The sequence below is a fragment of the Saccopteryx leptura genome, chromosome 4, assembly GCF_036850995.1.
Source record: "Saccopteryx leptura isolate mSacLep1 chromosome 4, mSacLep1_pri_phased_curated, whole genome shotgun sequence".
Lineage (NCBI taxonomy): Eukaryota > Metazoa > Chordata > Mammalia > Chiroptera > Emballonuridae > Saccopteryx > Saccopteryx leptura.
The window spans coordinates 199,865,977-199,883,975 of NC_089506.1; the positions used below are offsets into that span (position 1 = coordinate 199,865,977).

Sequence of the window (17,999 nt, forward strand, 5' to 3'; positions counted from 1 at the left end):
TTATCTCCTCGTCTATGTGTTGCCATTCATTCATTCATTCATCCATCAAGCACATATGAGCCAAACATCTACCACCTACCAGAGGGGACGCTCAGGCATGCACATTCATAGGCCCACAGACTCCTTCAGATTTCTGCCTTTAGACCACGGCCTAAAGAGTGGTCCTAAAGGGAGGACAGGTAGTGATTGCTGTGACATTTCTGCAGGGGCACCGACGCTTCCAGACTGGTGAAATCTTGGCACTTTCTGCCTCCCAGTGGATCAGCAGGGGCTGGCCGCTCCTGAGGACCCCTGGCGCCTAGCGCACTGGCTGGAACGCAGCACGAATGGAAACAATACTACTGATTGAAGAAATAAATGAACGAGTAAGCAGGATTCAAGCTACGCTCCTGATCCCCTGTGCAACCCTTTCCAGCGCATCCCACTGTTCTTCAGCCTGCTCTCGCGCTCTGTCCTGAGAAGACTGGTCCTTTAGGGGCTGTTCTGTTTCTGTTGCCTTCTCTCCCCTCTTCTCACCCCCTGCTGCAGGCCCCCTGGAATACACTCAGCGCCTCCTTGGGAAGGGCTCTCTCTCTCTCTCTCTCTCTATCTCTTTCTCTCCTCTGATCTTGTGTCCCTGCCCACCTCCCGCTGGCACAGTCTGCCTTCCCCACCCCCAGCCTCCTGTCATCTAGACCTCAGCCAGGGTGTCCCCGCTACTTGGAAGACTTCCCTGCTCAGAGGTACCGCCCTGCTTACAGGTGCTTGTCTAAGCATTGGCCCATTGTAGTCTTTTTATTTTTGGACAGTATTGCAACCTTCAGTTTAGTCTCTCTCCCTAGCTCAAACTGTCAACTCCGTGAGGGCACGGACACCATCTGGCTTATTCATCAATGTATCTCTAGTGCTCCAAACAGTCCTGAGCACATAGGAGTCGCTCAATACATCTCTATCTCCATATTTATCCATCATCTATTGACCTATCCATCCACCTTCCATCTGTGTCACGATGAAAAGGGCCTGAGCACGTGCACCCAGGCCCTGCACACGCTGACTTTCCAACAGGTACTGACGGATGGGTTAATGCTCAAAATACTACATTAGGGGAAGGATTAATGACCCGTTGGGGGAGTGTGGGGACACTGCAGAAATCACCTTTTAATCCTTCACAGAATCGGGGCTGAACAAATCTCTAAAACCAAAATACCCCGGGCAGAAGAGTTATAAAGCAGCCAGCAGTGGAACACCTGGACCTTGTCCCCAAACTCTGAGAGGAGGAGGAAGTCAGCTGCCACCCCCAAGCACAGGGACGGAGGGTCTGCCTCGGATGGAGCCCAGCTGCTGTCACACCCTCTGTGGCCTGCAGGATCCTCTCACCACTGCTCTGAAAGTCCACACCATTCTCTACAAAAGGATCATTTGCTCACATTTAAGTGTATGTGCAAGTTCATATTGCTTCCCAACTTCAAACCCACCAAAGGTTTTTCCAATGGCACATAAAATACAAGCTAAACTTCCTGCCAAGGCCTGCAAGACCCCTCAGCATCTGTTCCCTATCCCCTCAGAGACCTCCCTCCTACCACGCTCCCTCCTGCTCACTGTGTTCGGGTCCCGCTGGCCTTGCTGCTCCTTGACTAGGCCAAGCTCCCGCCTGGAGCCTCAGGGCTTTGGCACATGCTCTCCTCTTAGAAAATCCAGATCTTTTACAGTTTTCAGCACTAAAATCATCTCATTAGAGAAGCCTTCCTGAATGAATCATCCCACTGAAAGTAGTCCTCACTAGTCTCTTGAGACCTCAGCAATCACATGAACAGAATTTCACTTTCTTTCTATAATACTTGTCATCAGTTGAAATGTTTTTGTTCATTTATTTGCTCACTCACTGGCTGCTCCACTAGGGAGCAATTTCATGACCACAAGGGTCTGGTCTGTCTGGATCACCTCTGTTCCTTCTGCACCTTGTGTATTGTAAACACTGGGTGACTCTCTAAGCCGCTAGCTGGGGTCTCCCACGGGATGGAGCTATCTATCTGAGCTGCCCACCTGTTGTGAGCCAGGCCTTATGCATAGCCCTGGGGCTGTGCCAACACCAGGGAGCTTCTCACCAGGGAGCTTCAACAGCCCACAAAGTGGCCCTGCAGTTCCTTCCCTCCTTCTTCTCTAATTTTACATTTGCCTTAAAATGAAGGCTTTAGGAAAAAATTTTGAAATATAAGATTCAGGGCTCCTTGCTCACACGCTGGTACTCTGCCAGAGATCTTGGTGGCTCTCACGCCAAGGGGACCAGAGCTACAGCAGGAACCCTCACAAATCACCAGCCAGAAGTGGCCAGCATCATTTGTCACTGCCAGAAGTGCCCAGTTTCCCAATGGCAGGCTGATAAACAGGGAGAGCCCAGCCACCAGGCATCCATCTTGTTAATGGGACATTAATGTCCTCAATTGGCCGCCTGGGCCCCCAGCACAGACTCCAACTGGGGCAGCATCTAATTGCCCCCTGGCACCAATAATTTATCGAGCGGGCTCCCATGGCAGCTCAAATCCAGCCAATCTATTTGGAGCCTTAATTGAAAATGGTGGTTTCACAAGAAACTCCCACCCATGCTTGTTCAATGCCCATTCAGTAGTAGGGCACAGGTCAGCCAGGTGGGGCCATGGGGGCTGGAGAAGGAGCAGCAAGGAAAATATAAGTGAGTGGGACACTTACTCCCAGCCCAGTTCCTTTCCTCAAGATTCTCCACATTCTAAAATCAGCCCCTAAGCTGGCAGCCAAACTCATTGGGGGTACTTAAGTCCAGGGATGAATCACTGCTTTAGCCGCTTGCTGACAGGAAGGCAGAAATCCCGTGAGGAGTTTTGTGAGGGCAACCCTCACCACACTTGATCATGGTTCCCCTCCCTTCCAGGGTCACCAGCAAGTGCAGGCACTCATTCATTCAGAAATCTCATGCAGCGCCTGCAGATGCCATGTATTCTTCTAGGAGCTGGGGACACAGCAGTGAGTGACAGTGATACCATCCTAGTTCTCTTGAATACAATCATCAAGTGATCAGAGAACTCAGCAAGATGATGTGAGATGGTAAGTGCGAAGAAAAAAATAAAATAAGGATGTGTCAAGTGGAGAATGTAGCTGTTGGTAGCTGGGTGGGCAGGGGAGGCTTTGTGGGAGGCGTATCATCTGGAGTTAGATCAGCAAGACCAAAAAAAGGTGAAAATCTGCGGAAAGCATTCTAGGCAGAAGGATCAGCATGTGCCAAGCCTGAGGCAAGAACAAACTTGGCATGCTTGACAATGACACGTGTGAGTGGGGAGGAGAGTGGTATTGGGTGAGGCTGGAGAAGGAGACAGAGGGCAGACGGGGTCTGGAGGTAGCGCTGAGGCTACAAGGGCGGTGCTGGATAAATCCATCTCCCCAGGCAGAAAAACAACTAATACTGATACTGTTCTGGAGATATGGAAACTGTGTTCTATAGATCCATGCATCAGTTCACCTGTCCAATCACTGAAAATCCATCCATCCATCCATCCATCCATCCATCCATCCATCCACCCACCCACCCATCCATCAATCCAACCAATCATCCATCCATCCATCCATCCATCCATCCATCCATCCACCCACCCACCCACCCATCCATCAATCCAACCAGTCATCCATCCATCCATCCATCCATCCATCCATCCATCCATCCATCCATCCATCCATCCAACCAGTCATCCATCCATCCATCCATCCAACCAGTCATCCATCCATCCATCCATCCATCCATCCAACCAGTCATCCATCCATCCAACCAGTCATCCATCCATCCATCCATCCAACCAGTCATCCATCCATCCATCCATCCATCCATCCATCCATCCATCCATCCAACCAGTCATCCATCCATCCAACCAGTCATCCATCCATCCAACCAGTCATCCATCCATCCATCCATCCATCCACCCACCCATCCATCCAACCAGTCATCCATCCACCCATCCATCCATCCACCCACCCATCCACCCATCCATCCATCCATCCATCCATCCATCCATCCATCCATCCATCCACCCACCCATCCATCAATCCACCCATCCATCCATCCACCCACCCACCCACCCACCCACCCACCCATTCATCCATCCAACCAGTCATCCATCCATCCATCCATCCATCCATCCATCCATCCATCCAACCAGTCATCCATTCATCCATCCATCCATCCATCCATCCATCCATCCACCCACCCATCCATCCATCCATCCATCCATCCATCCATCCATCCATCCACCCACCCATCCATCAATCCAACCAGTCATCCATCCACCCATCCATCCATCCATCCACCCACCCATCCATCCATCCACCCACCCATTCATCCATCCAACCAGTCATCCATCCATCCATCCATCCATCCAACCAGTCATCCATCCATCCATCCATCCATCCATCCATCCATCCATCCACCCACCTATCCATCAATCCAACCAGTCATCCATCCATCCATCCATCCATCCATCCATCCATCCATCCATCCATCCAACCAGTCATCCATCCATCCATCCATCCATCCATCCATCCATCCATCCATCCATCCAACCAGTCATCCATCCACTCATCCATCCAATGACTAATCTGGTATTTATTTTAAGCTAAACCCTGTGCTAAGAACTAGGGAGACAAAAGCACAATTAAGCATAGGATTTGCAGCCTAAGAAACCTGGGTTCATTTTCAAGTTCTCCTACTCCCTAGCTATGATCTAAAAAAATCATTGAATATCGATAGGCTTCAGTTTTCCAATATGTAAAATGGGACTAATGCCTTACTTCATTAGGAAACTGTTTTTTTATTGGTCGATTACTGACACAGGTTTAGAGGAGTCACTAGCTAGGATAAAAGTGAAAATTAAAAGAAGTTCTACTATAAAAAGTAGACCAAGGTTCCAGGTTGGTTTGGTCTACTGACCCTCTCCTCCTGCTCTGTTTAAGATGCCAGTTCCAGTGTTTGGGGCTGGAGACCCTTCTCCAGGCACAGGGGAGTTAACCTTTGGGGCTCTCCAAGCCCCCCTTCACCTCCAGCTCCAGCTCTAGGTGTCGGATCAGGGAACAGGACCCAGCAAGGGGGATGAAAAAGGCAATGATGTATGACAACATCTGGCCTCTTACCTCGGAAAACTGGAGCCTGCCGAAGTCGCTGGGTGGGCTTGCGATCTTGAAGACCTTCTTCGGCATCACCCACGTCTCCAGCGTCTCAAGCTTGCTCACGGCCAGATTGGTAGCGTGATGCTTGATCAGAAAGCCCTGGAAGCGATCCGCAAGGAAGTAGAGGTGGACAGACGCCGGGTGGCCCATTGGATAGTACCTGAAAAACATGCACAGTCTCATACGCACTCATTGGTCGGGGCTGGAGACGTGTAGGCTCACGATAGGGGTGTCCACCCATCATGCTAATCCTGTTCCTAAAACAAACCCCATTTCACACAATGCTTATCATGCTCCCGAAAGCTGCTCCCTGGGTCTCTATGATTTCAATAGCCATTAACATAGCTTTCTGGTTGATTATAAATGTAAAGTATGCTGACTGTACGAGCGCACAGCGACAACAACGAAAATAAGAATTGCTACTTTTGATGCTTCTTTACGTGGAGGATGTCAACTCACAGGTATTTATTGACCCTCTGGTGCTCAGAACAGAGAAGCAACAACAATGTGTAAACAATGTGATATTAACGTATTTCCCTTCAGCTTTATTTTCTATGCATATATTTGCATAAATCTTCCAGAGGTGAGATCACAGTGTACATACTGGTTACATCCTGCTCTGCTTCATGGTAGTTTCTGAGCATGATCACGTGTTTGAAAGTCTCTGAAAACATGATACACATTATTCCATTGTATGTAATGCCGTAGTTTACAGAGCAAGTTCCCCATCATCGGCTGTTTATCTGGTTTCTAATTTTTTGGCCTTTCTAAACAGTGCTGCATTAGACATCCTTGAGGAAAAAATGGTTCTTGGTACCTCTCCCTCTTATCTCCAAGGGGCTCTTTATATCTGCTGCCCGACTCTAGCAACAAAGGTGGACTGATTCATGCTCTCACTGTCCTTCTCTTTCACGGCATTGGGTATTATCCTTAAAAATTAATCCAAGGTCCACATATTCATACAAAGAGGTAGCTGTTATTTTAAGACGCAGGTGTTTGGTCCACAAAGGCTCCCTGGGAGAAAGGGGCAGGGAAACTAAGCAGAGGTGCCCCAGGAGGGAGCGAGGGAGGGACTTTGGATGAGCCCAGCTTGGTCTCTCTCACTTGTAAAATGAAAGGCTGCTGGTTTCTGCGATGTGTAAGCTGCACAGCACTCAGAGGGTGCTCGTGCACTCCTTAATAACCGTGTTCTCCAAATCAGTGCTCCTGCTTAGCCTCCTTCCCTCTGGTCCTGATCTGGAGCTTAAGTCTTTACCTCCAATTACAACGGTTCGGGGAGCCTCGTCCTGTGTTTTGTGTTTACGCATCTCCGGAAATCACCGTCTAGTTGCTGCAATCAATGCCTTTGGGGCTCTGAGAGAAAGCCTGCACCATCTTCAGACTGCTCTCTGGTCGTCGTGGCTCACACGAGTCTGCTCTGGGTCTGGACTTTGGGAGCAGGGACCCTCGCCCCGGACTGTGCTGCAGGACTGTGTGCCGCGAGGGCACGCAGTTTTACAGCCACGCTCTCTAATACCGGAGCCTCGAGCCGCTGTGACTGCTGAGCACTTGCAATGTGGCTGGAGTCAGAGTGAGGAACTGAATTTTCTATTTCACGTCATTTTTGTTCATTTAAACTTGAATATCCAGTGCTGAACAGTGGTGACTGTATGGGAAGGCACAGAGAATGGTGGTCCAGTCTCGTGGCCGCCTGCATCAGTCTCCAGTCCTTCACCTCTTCCGTCTCCCTGTGCGTTTCCACGTGACTTTGCAGGCATCCCGGCCCTGACGGGGCAGAGTCTACTCCCGACCCCTGCATCTGTTTCGGCCAGCTGACCGTGGTGGCCGGCGTGTCCTGCCAGTTCCCAGCCAGGGCCTCACGGAGCCTTGTACATTTCCTCTCTTGCTCTTTTGTGATGAGAGCTTGGCTCTGCAGACCAGGTGAGGATTTCATCCTGAGCAGTAAGCTGAGCCCCTCGTGGTATTTAAGCAGGGGAGGTGGATATGGCTACTCTGAGGTGACAGTGGACAAAGCAGGAGGGAGACAAGGAAAGGAGCCCCAGGTAAGGCATGATGGAGGCATGGACCAGGATGCTGGCAGTGCATAGGGGGATAGAGGGTGGCTTCAGGTGGTGAGAGCAGGGTTTCTTGAAAGAAGAGGGAAAGCAATCACAGATGAACTCCTAGTAACTGGGAGCATGCCTGGGCTAGCCTGCTGGAGGATGAGACTTCTGGGGCAGAGCAGAGCTGCTTCAGTTGTCCCAGCCAGCAAATCCCAGCCAAGAACAACAGAGCTCTGTTCCCGACCTGCAGCGGCTGCGGACTCGGGGGAGATGCCAGGAACGCTGCCCACCTGATCCGCAAACCTGAGTTCTGCATCAGTGCTTATCATTTCTAAACACCGATCTGGGCCTTGTTTGTTATGCAGCATTACTGCAGTAGCTAAATAATGTACCACCAATGTTTGTTCTGTAAGGAGGGTCAGGTCAGTGAAGGTATAAGGACAGGAGAGCTTGCTGGCATGGGAGTCAAAAAGAGAAACTGTTTCCAGAACGCAGTGGTCAGTTGCAGGGTGCGGTGCTAAGGGGTCAGGTAAATGAGCAATGGTCAAGCACTCTAGAAACCACAGAATTCATCTTTGATTGACTGCTTTCCCTCCCCTTCTATCAAGAAACCCTGCCCTCTCCTCCTGAAGCCATCCTCTACTGCCTTAGGCATGCAAGCATCCTGGTCCACGCCACCATCACGCCTTCCCTGGACCCTGGCAGAAGCCTCTTCCCTTGTCTCCCTTCTACTTTTGTCCACTGTAACCCCACAGTATCCATATCCACCAACCCGCTTAAATACCACGTGTGGCTCTTCTTAATGCTTATGATGAAATCGAAACTCTGCACTTGGTCTACAAAGCTATGCCTTTCTCTAGCCTTATATTGTTTCTCTCTGCCCCAAACCACCACCTTCCAGCCACATGGAACCTTGTTTTGGATTCTACATAGACATTATTTTAGATTCTTGAACATGCTTAGGTCATTTCCACCTCAGGATCTGTGCATAGGATATTCTCTGTGTTGGACATGCTCTTCTTCTCTTAGATTGCATGGCTGGCTCAGTCTTATCATTTTGCTTAAATGTTACCACTTCAGAGAGATCTTCCTTGAGAGTTGAATCTTAAGTCACCAACTCATTGCTATCACGTGATTCTACCTTCATTCTCAGCAGAGCATTTATCCCTACTGATCTTTCATTCTTGTGTGTACTAGCGCTTAGATCAGGGGTTCCCAAACTTTTTACATAGGGGGCCAGTTTACTGTCCCTCAGACTGTTGGAGGGCTGGACTATAAAAAAAACTATGAACAAATCCCTATGCACACTGCACATACCTTATTTAAAAAAAAAAAAAAAAAACAGAAACAAATACAATATTTAAAATAAAGAACAAGTAAATTTAAATAAAAAAACTGACCAGTATTTCAATGGGAACTATGGGCCTGCTTTTGGCTAATGAGATGGTCAATGTGCTCCTCTCACTGACCACTAATGAAAGAGGTGCCCCTTCCGGAAGTGCGGCGGGGGCTGGATAAATGGCCTCAGGGGGCCACATGCAGCCCACGGGCCATAGTTTGGGGACCCCTGGCTTAGATCCTGGTCTTCATGCTAGAATGGCAGGGCCTTCAACTCAGGGGCCTGGTCTGTCTGGGTCATAGCTGACTGCCCAGTGCCTAACCCAGAGCGTCACACATGGTAGATGCTCAATCAATACTTGTTGATTGAGAGAAAATTCTAACAGGATTTTCTCTTGAACCCAGTGCTTCTAAGGTACATCTAGGAATACATGTAACCCAGGACTGAACACAATGCCTTCTGGAACTTATCTTGACTGTATATGATAATTAAAACTAAGAATGGAGTTTGTTTTAACTAGGTGCAATACAATACAACATAAAAGATGCCACAGATACATTCATTTCATCCAAAGGTGTTTTTTCCTTATTTAAATGAGTGGGCACTCAAAAAATGGAAGACTCATAGAAATCTAGATTTCTGATTTGTCTGGAAAAATGGTAGCTCAGCACCTCCATCCCCACAGGGCAAGGATGCACAGGAGCTCAGCCCAGGGACCACGGGTGCTCTAGGCCGCCGTGGTCGGCTGCCTTCAGGGCCAGCACTGACCCATACACTCTCCTTGTGCCCGGCCCTGGAGGGCATTAGAATCTGAGAACTTATAATAAAATACTGACATCTTCATCTCTAAAGGGTGGCTCACAAGCAAACTTTATTTTTTTCTTCTCTCAATCTGCCATTTTGAAAATTTCTGCAACAAGCATGCGTTATTTTATAATGAGAAAAAAATCAATAAACGTTATTTTTATGAAAGGCTGTATATACCACAGACTGGAAAGGCACGATTCGCATGAAGTGCCCCAAGAAAATGAGACTCCTGAAAGAAGGTTTTCACTTACTGTCTCCCCAGGTACCCTAGGTGTAGGGGTTCACTCTGTTCTGCCTTTTGGGATAAGGGTCCTTTGTCCCCGATTTATTTTCAGGTTCACAGTCATAAATATATCAGCTTTGCCCACAGCAAGGCACAGTGGTTCTATTATATGTATAATAAAAATTAAGGGAGAAGTCAAAAGCTTCTAGGCCAGAGGCACCTTGGTGGCCTGTCTAACCCTGAAATAAGAACTGGGAGAAAATTTCAACAACCCTAAATAAATTGGGGGTGCCTTTTGGAATTTTCTATGAGCTCATTTACCTTAAAAATTCTCAGAAGCCTGAGATTAAAACTGTTCTTGAACAACATTCATCTTCCAAACGTGGACTAGGGATTTGTATTCTGGTTCTGTGAGCAAGAATTCTGCCCCCAGACCAGAAGGGGGAGAGAGAGTCACTGCTGACCTTGGCCCAAGGCACTGCTGCTACAGGCAATGGGGGGGGGGGAGGTAAGTCTGAGCCACTTGCAGCTTGGGAGCGGGTCTGGGTGGGCCCTCAGGGGGAGCTCTCAGCACTCAGCATGCTTCACAGAGGACGGGGCACTTGAAATGGCCCTAGAGCTTAGCCATGTGGGGACAGTGGGAGCGGTTAGCGAAGGACAGCACAGAGGGAGCAATGAGTGGTTCATACAACCACTTAGGGAGCCTGGAGTTCACACGCCAGGCTCCTCGCAGACTTTGGCAGCTTGATAATAATGGCACGAGCATTTACTAAACACTTTGTACGTAAAGCACTGTTAAAATGGGGATAACTGTAATACATACGCCATCAGGTCGTGTTTGAGGGTTATCCCCTTTAAACCTCACACCTTATGTTGTCAGGCCTATTATGATTCCCATTTGACAGATGAGGAAACTGAGGGTCAGAGAGGTGTTCAAGGTCAACAGGTAGTAAATTAGAGTTGAATTCAATCTGCAGGGCCCAGGTTCCCAGGACCGGGTTGCGGCCCAGGGGCGAGAGCGAAAATGTGGCTGTCCTGCCGAAACCCAGCTGGCCACGCGGGAGGTCCCAGCCGGGAACTTGCCCATGTTTTCAAGATTTCAGGCACCAGTTCCTGACAAGAGGGAGAAGCTGGGTAAGGAGAGGCACACAGAGAGGCCGCAGTGGAGAGGGACTGGTATTACTTTCTTTTTTATTTTTATTCTAAAAGAGGGAGGTGGGAGGAAGGGAAGGGAGAACAAGAAAACAAGAAAGAGAGGAGAGTGATTAGAGGCATTTCTGGAAATCCAGCTGAAAAAATAAATCAGAAGAAAAGAAGAAAAAAAAAAATAAGAGGCTTTCTGCAGAAAGATATTCATCAGGACGGTGTTTACAATGGCCCATTACTGACAATGGCAACAGGAAAGGCTGGATTAAGCAAAGTCTGGAGTTCCTGCTCAGCGGAACACTAGCGGCATTAGACAGGATCATCATGAGCGTTACAGAAGCCTCAGAGCGCGGGGAAGGGGCTGGTGTTACAGTGCCGATGGGGACTGTGACAGGACACCACCTTCTCGTTGCAAATATGTAAATATCTGCCATGCACATCGCAAGAACGGAAGAAGAGCCACAGTTTTAAAATGCAAAGGGCTGCTTGGCTTAGGGGAAGTTAGGGGAAGACAGTGGAGGGCAGGGGATTACGCTGAACTATTTCTCCACCTTCCCCCTCTTTCCATACATTCTAGAGCGCTCTTTCCTCAAGTGTCAAGGGGCCCTTGCGAGTGGCAGGTGAGATGATTCTAAGTCAGTGATGGGCAATCTTTTGAGCTTGGTGTGTCAAAATTCGCCAAAAAACCGACCATAACTCGGGTGGTATGTCACTTCGAGAAAAAAACCCATAATTTTGTGAAATTTATAGTTTAAATAACAAAAATGTATAATTGTAATATATAACTGTATTTAATAAAACCAAAAACTAATTATTTAACTTACCTGCTTAGTGACTTCTTTGTTCATCTGTCAGTTGGTTTATTTTGTTGGTCTTGATATTATTTAACTTATGTGGGGTGCCGTGAACTAAGATAAGTGAGGGGGAGGGGGAATTCTTTAACTAATCTGCCTATTAGCTTTAACTAACCAGCCTATTAGTGACTTTTTTGTTGCTGAATTTCATTGGCTAAATCTTCAACTGAAGATTGGTATTTTATACACTTCAAGCCCAAGCAAGCGCTACTAACTTCATCTGTCGATCTGTTTCTTTTGTTGGTTTTGATATTATTTAACGCTGAGAATAAGGTCTCACAAAAGTATGTAGAGGGAAAAACTGTGAGTAAAGCCATTGCTATATTTTTCAGGGTGCTAAAAGTGTCTGGTAATTGGTTCCGGGCACTCCAAATTTCCTGTTCGTAGTGGCACTCCTCTTGATTCTCCAAGCAGCACCTTTCCAGATTCTCAAGCTTTGACCTCAAGTCGACAAACACCTGAGCCCAGAAGCTGTCTTGAAATTCTGCAAGTTGCATCTTATGTAAATTAAGATGGCTGCCGCTACTTCTAATGGTGGGAAACGGCACCCATAGCACAGGCCGTCGCCTCTCCCAGCCTCCCCCTAACTTATCTCAGTAATGATGGTCAATTAGAAATCCACGACACCCCTGAACAGTAGACTGGTTGATGGTTGCTGTGGTTATGTGGTTGCTGGTAATGGTGATCACAGGGCCCCCAGAGATGCGTCCCCTGCGGCATTCTGCTGCTCCCGGCTCCGCCGGCCGGAAGTGAGGTCAAAGATCCCCTAAGGGCCTAACCGGAAGTCCCAGAACTAGACGCTCTGTGCCGGAGTTCTGTTGTTCTGGCCTACAGACCTCTGGCACAGAGTGTCTACACTACAGCAAATATTTTATCCTCGGCTACTGCACCTGGCCATGTAGGAGCCGAGGATGAAACGTCCTTCTCGGCATGCGGCCCCGTACTTCTGTGGTATGCAGCCACGTGCGGCCGCGTGTCATTGATAATGGCTACACGTGTCAGTGCTGACATGCGTCTCAGAGGTTCGCCATCACGGTTCTAAGTGATCCCTGAATGTTTTAAATAATAGTTCTGCATTTTGACGATGATTTTGGTTATATTTTTAGGTGTGGTAATGATAATATGGTTATGTTTTAAAATGGAGTCTTTATTTTTCAGAAACACGCATTAAAGCATTTGTGGTGGACAGGTTATGCTGTCCGGAATGTGCCTCAACCACACACACTGAGGGCGACGAAGCAGACTGGCCTGGGCCCGGTCACTGCACTGGCTCGGTGACGGGAGCACTCTACTCTCTCTCTATTTTGAATATATTTGACATTCTCCATAATAAACAAGCTTAAAAAGTTCTGTATTTCCATGATTACCTTCCATTTAAGACAAACATAAATATATAATGTGGTGACATAGAGCTTCCTTTTAAAATACATATGCTTAGCATATACAATGAGCCCATCGAAAGGCAACAAGGGGGTAAATATTAGATCCGAACGCTGGGATGGCTGTGCAGAGGCTTTATAGGCAAAGGGAGGGGAGAAGAAGGATGCAATGGAGTTGCAGCCCCTAATGCGGAGGAAGATCTGCACCTCCTTCCTGGTCTCGGCCCCGCCCCTTCCCCACCCGGCGGTCCCCTCCCCCACCGGCAGTCCCCTCCCCCACCTGCAGTCCCCTCCCCCACCGGCGGTCCCCTCCCCCACCCGGCGGTCCCCTCCCCCACCGGCGGTCCCCTCCCCCGGGCTCACCGGCAGCTGTTCTCCCCATCCGTGTGCAGCGACATCTCAGCCCGTCGGAGGCCCAGGCGGGCAAAGGAGTGGTACAAGGTGAGCATCACGTCGCTCAGGGTGTGGATGCCGTCAGGCTCGTCATAGGCGTTCTCCCAGTAGGAGCGGAGGCCAGGGGTGCCTGCAGGGTAGTTCCCGTACAGGTAGTAGTCCAGCTGCCCAATGATCTCCTGATTCACCACAGCCTCGAACTTGCGGGCGAAGAAGGTGGGCCGGGCTGTCTGCTGTGCTCAAGGGAAAAAGGGTGGTCGTCAGCAAGTGGGGTGGGGGTGGGGCGGTGGGCGATTCGGAGCAGGACTTGGTAGTCAGCCTGCCTGCATCCAAATCTCAGCTCTGACAGGTACTGACCTCTCTTCTCAGTTTGCTTCCTCAATAATAAGGGTGTTAGGAAGGAATGAGTTAATATTTGTAAAGCATTTAGAGCAGTGATGGGCACCTGGTAAGCATCATTTAAATGTTTGTTAAATAAATTACATCCTAGTGTGTATGGCTGGGATGGATCTCAGAAACGATTCAGCTGGAGGTCTAGGGCAAATACAGTTTATGGAGAATTTTTAATTGTCCAGCAGAGTGTTTTAAAATGGAATCAGCTGGCAATATTTAAAAAGTAGAAGAGTTCACAGAAACAATTCTTGGCTTCCCTTTAAACAGAGATAGATCTGGCAACCCCAGACCCATGTTCCTACATAGTAACAACCGGTTTAAGCTAGTCTGACCACGCAGTGGCACAGTGGATAGATTGTTGACCTGGGATGCTGAGAACTCAGGTTTGAAACCCCAAGGTAGCTGGTTTGAGCGCGGGCTCACCAGCTTGAGCACAGGGTCTCCGGCATGAGCGTGGGATCATAGACATGACCCCATGGTAGCTGGCCTGAGCCCAAAGGTTGTTGGCTTGAAGCCCAAGGTCGCTGGCTTCAGCAAGGGGTCACTCACTCTGCGGTAGCCCCTCGTTCAAGGCACATATGAGAAAGCAATCAATGAACAACTAAGGTGTCACAACAATGAGTTGATGCTCCTCATCTCTCACCCTTCCCATCTTTCTGGCCCTGTCTGTCTGTCTCTCTCTCTCAAAAACAAACAAACAAAAAACTGAAAAGCAGCTTTCCCTTTAGATGCGCATGGTTTTGTCAGTTCACCACAGTCCTCACCACTCCCTATTGCCTCCTAGGCATTGCAGCAGAATCCGCATCTCTGAAGATGAGGTTTTAGGAACCTGTATCCAAAATTGCTTCCCTGATGATTGTGATGCAGTGTTTGAAGACCATTTGTGTAAGCCAAGTTCTCAAGGAGAGTGAGGCCCAGAGAAGGAATGGGACTTATCTAAGATCACACAGCAAGGTAATAGCAAAGCCAGGATTAAGATCCAGGGTCCAGGATCAGAGAAATAAAATACTGAGCACTTGTATCTACCAGGTCTTATACAATATCCTGGGTGGGGATCAATAAACTTTCTTAGTAAAGGGCCTGATAAGAAATATTTCCAGCTTTACAACTATTCAGCTCTGCTGTTGTAGTGTGAAAGGAGCCATGGACAAAACAGTAAATGAACGGATGTGGCTGTGTCACAAAGGAATTTACAAAAGCAGGCAGTGGGCTGGATTTGGCTCCGATTAGTCTGTTGACCCTTGTCTCGGAAACAATTCAAACACAACCTCCTCCCTTGAGGAGCTTATGTCTAGTGTTATTATTGATTTAAGTTTGGGTCTAGCATTGTTTTTGCTGCTGTGGATAAACAGCAACAATAATGTCAATAACTACTGAGCACACACTCGATGCAGGGCACTGTGATTATGTCATCTATCACCTCTAATCCTCCCAACAACCCTGCAAAGCAGGAATCATAACTCCCATTTTACAGATGAGGAAACTGAGCTCAGGGAGGGGAAGTGATATGTACGGACTCATACAGTCATAAGATTTGAACCTGAATCTGATGCCTCCCCAGACCTAAGCTCTTTCTCCTGCATCATCCTAGGAACTGGAAGCTCCTGATAGATTCCTTTCCTGTTATTCTGAACATTCTGTCACTTCTCTGCTTCAGGAACCCTTGGGACCTCCCGCCTCTGTGGTCAGCTCTGTTTCTTCACATTAGCACTGGAAAGACAGACCACCTGGGTTCCACTCCTCACTCTGCTACTTTCTAGCTGTATATGTCTTCGGGCAAGCCACCCAGGACCTCAGCTTCCTCATCCTTAGAATGGGTATAATATAATACATGGTAGGTACTTAGCATAGAGTCTGACACTCTGTGTTAGCTGCTATTATTATGTGACTATTATCACTTCCCCCTTGAGCCTGCTACGGGGGCTTCTAAGTGTTTTCTGAGGGCAGAGAATCGGACTCAGAGGCAGGGCAGCCTTCTCTCCTTGTCCACGAGTCTGTGATCCTAGCTGGATGTGATAAAAGGGCACGCTTCTATATTTATCGTTCTCTTCCTCGGAGTGCTTTGAACAAGAACTCCGAGTTCCTTCCAGGCAGCAGCTTCTTGATTCTAGATGTTGGGGGATATTCTTGATCGTTGTTTACTGTGAAAGAAAGAGCTGTGAGCGCAGGACGCTGTCTCCGCGGGAGCCGGTCTTTATCAGAGACAAGGATGTCCGCAGATGCCGGGGCTGGAATACAAATGCTGCTGCGGGCCAGCGGCCGAGAGCGCCGAGCTCCCAAGCACCACGGCTACCTGCTCTGAAGGATGGGGACCTTTGCAATAAGGGCAACGACCGGCCCTCTACCTTAGTGGGAATTCTCTTTTCTTCCTTTTGAATAGGTCAGATATTCCCCCTGCAGCCCTCTTTCTGCTCAGCAGACCCTTTCTGCATGGACAATGGAGCGAAAATGTCACCCAAGTTTACGCCTAAATTAACATGGGCTTGAGGAGGTCTCTGGGTTGCTCTCAATACGTCAGCAAAAAAAAAAAAAAAGTCTAAAAAAACACCACTGCAGCAACCACTCACAGAAGTAGAAGACATTAGGTGGGGACCTTGAGGAATATGGACCTTGAGCGATGACACCTGCTGTATATTTCCACTTGTGCAGACACAGAACCAGGAAGGCGGCGAGGGCTGGTGCAAAAAAGCCCAGGGCTGGAGAGGGGAGCACACGGCCGGGACCTTCAGCTCCACCACTCCATTACGTGTGTGTCCATGGACAAGTGTGTTCGCCCGCTCGTGCCTCAGTGTCCCCACCCGTACAATGTCTACCCCAGTGAAGCCAGTGCCCACAGGGGCCCCGGCAGACCGCCTGGGAGAGAGCAGATCCTGACCCTTGTGCTTCTCAAGCACAGAGCCTCCCATTCACCTGGGGACCTCGCTCCCACGCAGATTCTGACTCCGCAGGTCTGAAGCTCTGCATTCCTAATGCACTCCCTGGCGACTGATGCTGCTGGTCCCAGACCGCTCTCTGAGCAGCCAGGCCAGGAGACTGGAAACTCCACGTGGGTCGCTGGCTCAGTTACATGCCAGAGAGTCAGCAGGGCACCCTGGGTAGTCAACCTGGCACTGTGGTCCCCTCTCTCCCTCTGGGTTATCCGCTGGCACTGTAGTCCCCTCTCTCCCTCTGGGTTATCAACCCGGCACTGTGGTCCCCTCTCTCTCTCTGAGTTATCAGCCGGCACTGTGGTCCCCTCTCTCCCTCTGGGTTATCAGCCGGCACTGTGGTCCCCTCTCTCCCTCTGGGTTATCAGCCGGCACTGTGGTCCCCTCTCTCCCTCTGGGATATCAGCCTGATACTGGTCCCCTCTCTCCCTCTGGGTTATCAACCCGGCACTGTGGTCCCCTCTCTCTCTCTGAGTTATCAGCCGGCACTGTGGTCCCCTCTCTCCCTCTGGGTTATCAGCCGGCACTGTGGTCCCCTCTCTCTCTCTGGGTTATCAGCCGGCACTGTGGTCCCCTCTCTCCCTCTGGGTTATCAGCCGGCACTGTGGTCCCCTCTCTCCCTCTGGGTTATCAGCCGGCACTGTGGTCCCCTCTCTCCCTCTGGGTTATCAGCCGGCACTGTGGTCCCCTCTCTCCCTCTGGGTTATCAGCCGGCACTGTGGTCCCCTCTCTCCCTCTGGGTTATCAGCCGGCACTGTGGTCCCCTCTCTCCCTCTGGGTTATCAGCTGGCACTGTGGTCCCCTCTCTCCCTCTGGGTTATCAGCCTGCACTGTGGTCCCCTCTCTCCCTCTGGGTTATCAGCCGGCACTGTGGTCCCCTCTCTCACTCTGGGTTATCAGCCTGGCACTGTGGTCCCCTCTCTCCCTCTGGGTTAGTGGGAAGCAGCCTATCATGTCCACGCGGCGGCTCTATGGACCACGGAGGGGTGTGCTTAACCATTCTGCAGTCTTCTGTTTGTGCTTTCTGCAGCCCGGCTGGGGGCACCGTGATGGGGAGAGGAGGGAAGAGCTCAGGGTGCTGGCCTGGAGGGAGCAGGAGGGGAGGGGTGCTCACGAGGGATAGATACAGGCTGCCATTCTGGATACGTCTGGTGCTCACCGGGGCTCACGGGAAGCAGATGGAGCATTTATCACCCTCTCGCCTCCGCTCTCCCCAGAACTGTAAATTACTAGGCCATGCAGAGATACCTGTGAGGACAATAATGTTTCTACCTCTTGTTACTCCTTTAAATTCACAGAATGTGGTGGTTTTCAAACCTGGCTTCTCATCAGA

At 49.4% G+C, this 17,999-nt stretch overlaps 1 protein-coding gene across 1 annotated transcript in view; it reads right to left on the reverse strand.

Annotated features, from left to right (window-relative positions):
• The window catches only part of XYLT1 (xylosyltransferase 1), a 332,499-nt gene that overhangs the window by 13,385 nt on the left and 301,115 nt on the right, over positions 1-17,999 (reverse strand). Inside the window, exons 9-10 of the mRNA XM_066382542.1 lie at positions 13,317-13,579; positions 5,128-5,323 (exon numbers count right to left, since the gene is read on the reverse strand). Of these exons, the coding sequence (XP_066238639.1) occupies positions 5,128-5,323; positions 13,317-13,579 (459 nt within the window). The remainder of the gene's footprint in view (positions 1-5,127; positions 5,324-13,316; positions 13,580-17,999) is intronic.